Genomic DNA, 6,187 nt, shown 5'->3' with positions numbered 1-6,187 from the left:
AACCAGGATTTGAAGTCATTACACGAGTGAGTATGTAAATAAATATGATACAGATGCATTGATTCTTTTTATGCACACCTATAATGGAAAGGTAGGACTTGAAGCTCAGCGAGTTACGCTGTTTATGCTTGGCAGTTGTGGCGTATGCTGCCCTACCATTTATTCACAAGAGTAAGACCATCATCAGCTACTTCGAGAATATGTCATTTTTATGCCTGCAAATATGAGTTTTGCTTTGAAAGAAATTTTATCATTACTGAAATGGGGATTATTGTTATCTTAAAGTCACTGCCCTGAAAAGCAACCCATTTCATGTATAGTGTTTCCTCTGTGGTCAGATATGGCTATGTTAAGTAAAATAGGGGTATGCAGCTTAATAACAAACTCTCTTGGCTAATCTCTTTAACATTTCAGTTTGTTTTAAGACAGCTAAGAAGATTAAAATGAAGTATTTAATTGGATGATTAATGTCTAGGGTGTATAAATGTACAAACTTATATATGACTTGAATCAAAGCTAGAATGAACTTGTAATTGGATCATGAATCACTTTGGGCTCCTGTTGGTGTCGTTTGCAGATAGATGGAAAAGGCTTATTTTTAAATGCTTTTGATTACTGTTTAAGCAGCTTATATGTTTTTAGAGTGTTAAACTATTTTGAATGTTAACTTTTTTCTGGAGTTCAAAATAGCACAAATATTTTAGCAGTAGCTGTATGAACTATGTAGTTCTAAGAACTTTCTGTCTAGCACTTAATCAGTTAATTTATCAGTGAGAAGTAGTATAATGAATGCTACATACTGAAAATAACACTGACCTGTATATCTTAAGCTGGCAAATGCCTTAGACGTCTAAAGAGTTGAAACACAAATTGACTTGGTGCTTGCCATCATCAGAATATTTTTAGAAAGTAAGGAATTATTGTCTGCTGAATTCTGCTGTGCTTAAACATGCAATTTGGGAGCCAAGAGAGACTAACCACAAACTGTGAAACTTTGGTGGGTGCTATGAGTTCTGAGAGCACATACAGTTGACTTGTTTCTTTTTTAAGGGATGGTGTACTTAAATTGATCTTTTAGTCACGCTGTGCAGTCTGTGTGGGCATAGCATCTCTGAACCCAAGTTGGTTTTCAATTCTCTCAAGTTGCACTAGTGTGTATCAGGAATGTGCTTTTGAAGTGAAGCTCCCTGTTGTCCTTGTTTGCAGTGTTGCACATACTTCATACGTTTCTAGTTGCATAGAGGCTTTTAGTTAGCTCAGAGGTGTGTGTTGGGGTAGAAGGTTATTTAAGACACACATACATCTTCCTCCAAAGTCTGAAATACTAACATGTATACCCAGGTCCTCAGCACGGAGTGTCTTGCTCTAAAGATTGCCTGTGTTGGTCCACACTACTTGCTAATGTGGACACAGCCTTAGATCCTTAGAGTTGCTAACTGAGGTATGCACATGTGAAAATGTAGTTGCACTTGAATATAAGAAACTGGCAAGCTTAGTACTATTTGTGCAGTTGTTTAAAACTACTGAAGCACTTCAGTGGGATTCATAAAACATATTTGCATGTGTTTCAGATTGATCTAGGAAAACAGCCAGAAGTTAGTAGAAGAGAGCCTGTATCAGCTGAAGAATGGGCTAAGAATATGGATTCTGAAGGAAGAATTTTAAATGTCGACTACATAAAGCGATTGATATTCAAAGGGGTAACTTGTTTTTCTAAAGTCAGCAAGACCTAGGGCTTGCTTCTGGTCCCTGTTTGTTTCCTTCCCAAACCATGGTTATGCTGTCTTCATTACCCTGTAATGCTTTGTGCAGGACTTTGAGCCAATCAGTATTGTTGGAGAGACTTCATAAAGCATGATTTAATGCTAATCGAATATCTTAGCAGTCTTGCAGCCATACAAAGCACTCTACAAGGAGAGTGATCTTGTGGTGGCTAGCTAAAGTGAATGAGTTGAAAACACAAAGGCTTAAGTGATAAAGAAGAGACATCAAAGTACCTTTCAGGAAAACACCAGTGCTTCAGTGTTAGGATATCAGGTTTATTCTTTTCTTTTTGAGGGATTTTTCTTACCCTTCTCCAACAAAAGCTTCTCTTCTTTGCCCAGCAGTTTTCCTGGATTTGTGCCTCGTCAGAGCAGTCCTAAACACTTTTGCTGATTATTTATTTATTTTTAAATTGAACTGAGGATTTTTGCAATATGAATGTGAATTTAATCTCAGTGATGGAAATTTTGAAAACTTTCATTGTATCCTGTAGCTATTCTACCTAATATTACTCCAGTATTTCTCTTTTTTTTTTTGGTGGGAATCCAACTGCCTTAATGCATTCTTTGTGCACTTGTTGATGCATGTTTGCCAGCATGCAGTCTTGCATTCTTGGATTTTGAGCAGAGTAGAGAATGATAACTTTGATATTACAGTTTTTTTAAAGACCTATACATATTAAATAATGTACTATGAAGGGGGTAGAGTGAAACTGAGGCCCTTTTCAGTTTCTGTGACTGTTCTTTAATATACTTGTGCCTGAGGTGCCCAATTAAGGACCCTTCTGCAATCATGAGAATTTTTACAAACCTTTTCTTCAAGTAGCCCGTTTCCCTCTCATCTCTGTTGTCCATTGCCAGAAGAGTGAGTGTTCTATTTTATTTATGACCCAAGATCCCACTAACTTCCAGTACAGTAACTGCAGATCCTCATCAAAGGAGGAAAAAAAAAAGTTTAAAATGCCTCTCTTAAACTGTTTGCCTGTTACTGGAAAAGTTCCAGTTGCTACTTGTTTTTGCAGTGGCTGATGCTATTTGCTGCACCATCTTCCTTGCCTTAATCTAATGGTTAATGAAATAATATAGTGAGGAATCAAGCTGGCCTTGGACCAGTAAACTGGAGCGTCTGATTGCAAAAGTGCCTCATTCTCATGACTATACTGCAGGAGTTGACAGAAGCTCTTTTGATGAGAGTGGGATATGATACAGCTAGTGCATTTTTGTCATCTGCAGATGATGAGCGTTGCTTGGAAAGATTTCTGACAAATAGTGTCCTTGAGTGAACACTAGTATTTTTTTGATTGCTTGGAAGATTCATCCGCATGTTGGCCATATCTTGTTAGATTAAAATATTTGTTTAAAAATAAATAAATAAATGGAAGTCTAGTCCTCAAGATCAATTTGTGGTGAAACCAGAAGTTTGGCAGTTAAGCTGCATGATGTTTAAATATATAAATTTTAAAGGTACTTTTTTTTACTACTTTAAGTCTGTGATGCCTGTAAGGTTTTTATTTTCATCAGTGAAACGAAAATATAGGAAGAAAAGTATTTTCTAAAGTTTCTTTTTTTATCTTCTAAGGATGAATCCAGTGCTTTACATTTTTCTGCTTAATCACATTCTCTTCTTCCTGTTTCCTCCAAGTGTGAAACCTAGTTAGCAGATAAGATTTGGCTAGAATGTAAAAAGAGGCTTACTTTTATAAAGATTTTCTTTTAAGTTGTTACTTTAAGAAGCATTTTATCACTACAGGAACATTTCCTTATGAAAGTGAAATAGTCTTTTTGTTAATGTTTCATATCCATATTTCACTAGGGTCTCTGCCATACTTTAAGAAAAGAGGCATGGAAATTTCTTTTGGGGTATTTTCCTTGGAATAGTACTAAAGAAGAGAGAGCAAACCTGCAAAAAAGGAAAACGTGAGTACAGTGGGGGTTTTGTTACAAAATAAATTAAAAAGCTGCTTTTTTCTTAAGGCATATAGTGATGTAGAAAGCTTTTTGGAAACTTGAAAGCTGCTGAAGATTGTTGAGTGCAAAGAAGTGTGTGAGACTTTCCTAAAAATGATTGTTATAGTAAAGGAAAAATATTACATAAGCAGCGTCTTGTTATCCCATTTATGCCAAAGAACAAATAGAATAAATGAGAGCTAAAATAAAAAAGAAAGAAATTGAGCATGTTTTGGTTTCAAAATTGTCTTCCTTCTTCAGGGACGAATATTTCAGGATGAAACTGCAGTGGAAATCTGTCAGTGAGGAACAGGAAAAACGAAATTCAAGATTAAGAGATTACCGGAGTCTTATAGGTAAATTTAAATTTAGAAACATACCTAACTGTACTAATTCACACACTTTTATAATTAAGTATGAAGTTGGAAAAAGGTAACCTTTTGAGTAACCTCTGTGAAGAGGCACTAAAAAGTAACATATTGCTGTTTTCAGAGGTGCCTAAACTTTGTTATATACTTAATACTAAAACTTTCTTAACCAGAATAATTCAGAGCTTTACACATTAGTGTTACAAAATGGCTGGATTTAACTCCTTTACTTAGTAACAAAAGGCTCTGTATTTCATGTTATTTCACGATGTAGTTTTACTGGGAATGTCATTAAAATAATGACACACAATAAGAATCTGAAAATGTGTCTTTATATTTTAAAATTTCTTGTAGGGATTTGTATATGTGCATTCTGACTTGTAGGGTTTTATACCTACTTTTAAAAATCTCATCAAGTTCTGCTGAGTATTAGCAGTTTGTATGCTCAGTTCTCTTTGGTACTGAGGTTTGAGGACCAATGTTTAGGATTACTAAATAGTTATTTCAGGAGACAGGATAAGACTGTCATGTTATTCTGAGACATGGACTAAATTTATTTCAGGCAGTTACTCAACAGGCAAGCTGAAAGGGTTGAGAAAGTCTAATCTTAGTAGATTAGTAAACTACCTTTTTAGAGAGTGTGTGTGTTAACAGGAAAAAAAAAATCTTTGGAGTTCAAAAAAGACCAGAATTTCTGTTTCTGGTGAAGCAGTTCTGTTCCCTTTTAAGTGTTTGAAATGTAAATGACAATATTAGGCTTATCTTGTAAAATAGATCTAAAACCACAAAATACTACTTTTATTAATGTGCACTCAAAGTTTTGCTTATTTCATACATCAGTCTTGAATTTCACATTATTAAAGAGTATGCTGTGTGCTTGGTATGTTTGAGGCATGAAAACTGCCTGATGAAACAAGCAGTTTTCAGCTCACTATAAGCTATAGGAACTTGTTAAAACAGAATTTATAAACGTGCTGTCATGAACTGACACAGTGTCTTTGAGCTGATCACGTGGTAACTTTCCTACTATGGCTTATGCTGCGTTGCGTAAGTATTGATAAATGGCATTGCATAGCTAACTCACATAAAATTATTCTTAATCCCTGTAAGTGTAAAACATTTTCACTGAATTATAATCAGGAACTTTTCCATAAGAAGTATTAAGGAAAAAAAGAAAAAAGCTCTAAAATCTGTTTGTAAGCAAATCCTTTTATTGCAGAGTATAAGCTTCTTTCTTTTAAAATATTCTTTATTTTGAAATGATATTCAGTTATGCAGTTGTCTTAAACACTTCAAAGTTTTGCAACAGTGTTCGAGGAAAAAATCAGCAGCTTAAAGAACATTCTCAGTTCATTTGATGCTGGCTTTGTAGAGCTTGTTTAGATAATACTTTTAAATCTGGACTGTTTTCTTAGAGAAAGATGTAAACAGGACAGATCGAACAAATAAATTCTATGAAGGTGAAGATAATCCAGGATTGATTTTACTTCATGATATTTTGATGACCTATTGCATGTATGACTTTGACTTAGGTAAGTTCTGTTCCTCTAAATGTAAAGACCTTTCTAATTTGTGATATGCAGCTTTGCTTATGTTAAGGCCTGTTAATACAATTGAACTTGTATTGAGTACACTGCTTTTTGAAAATGTCAAGATTTATATTTTAATAATGTAGTAACTTTGTTCAGTTTCTCATCCTGTTTCTTCCTCTCTTCTATCTGATGCTTATCACAGGTATCTGAATTCATCAGCTGAGATGGGATTGGGTTTTAAGTGGCAGTTTGTCTTCACCATAGCCCTACTGTTGGGGTTTTGAGGGGTTTTTTTGCTTTTGTTTTTGTTTGTTTTTTTCTTTTTAGAATTGAGGCAAGTTTGCTTTTCAGAGTTTTAAATGGGTTTGGGTCTTTGGAGCGTGAGTGTTATATCCATTTTTAAGACTGATACATCAATAAAAATGATAAACCGGCTGCCACTGCTGTAATTAAAGCTCAGCATGCTGAACCAGCTGTTTGTAAACACGGATGTTCTTATGAATACTTTAAAAGCTGGTTCTTGAGGAGCACACTTAACAGTCTGTCAAAAATTACACTTTAGTGTACACATCTGTTG

The 6,187-nt window shown here is 34.8% G+C and overlaps 1 protein-coding gene across 1 annotated transcript in view; it reads left to right on the top strand.

Annotated features, from left to right (window-relative positions):
• The window catches only part of LOC104163198 (TBC1 domain family member 15-like), a gene marked incomplete at both ends in the record, with an annotated part of 15,316 nt that extends 9,706 nt beyond the window's left edge, over positions 1–5,610 (top strand). The window contains 5 exon segments of the mRNA XM_009702117.1: positions 1–26; positions 1,572–1,700; positions 3,577–3,680; positions 3,972–4,066; positions 5,494–5,610. The exon segment at positions 1–26 is cut by the window's left edge and continues 13 nt beyond it. Coding sequence (XP_009700419.1) covers positions 1–26; positions 1,572–1,700; positions 3,577–3,680; positions 3,972–4,066; positions 5,494–5,610 — 471 coding nt within the window.
• Positions 5,611–6,187: the final 577 nt, after the last annotated feature.

Source organism: Cariama cristata, unplaced genomic scaffold (genome assembly GCF_000690535.1).
Source record: "Cariama cristata isolate BGI_N322 unplaced genomic scaffold, ASM69053v1 scaffold20186, whole genome shotgun sequence".
NCBI classification, from domain to species: Eukaryota; Metazoa; Chordata; class Aves; order Cariamiformes; family Cariamidae; genus Cariama; species Cariama cristata.
This window is presented reverse-complemented; position numbering and strand designations above follow the sequence as displayed.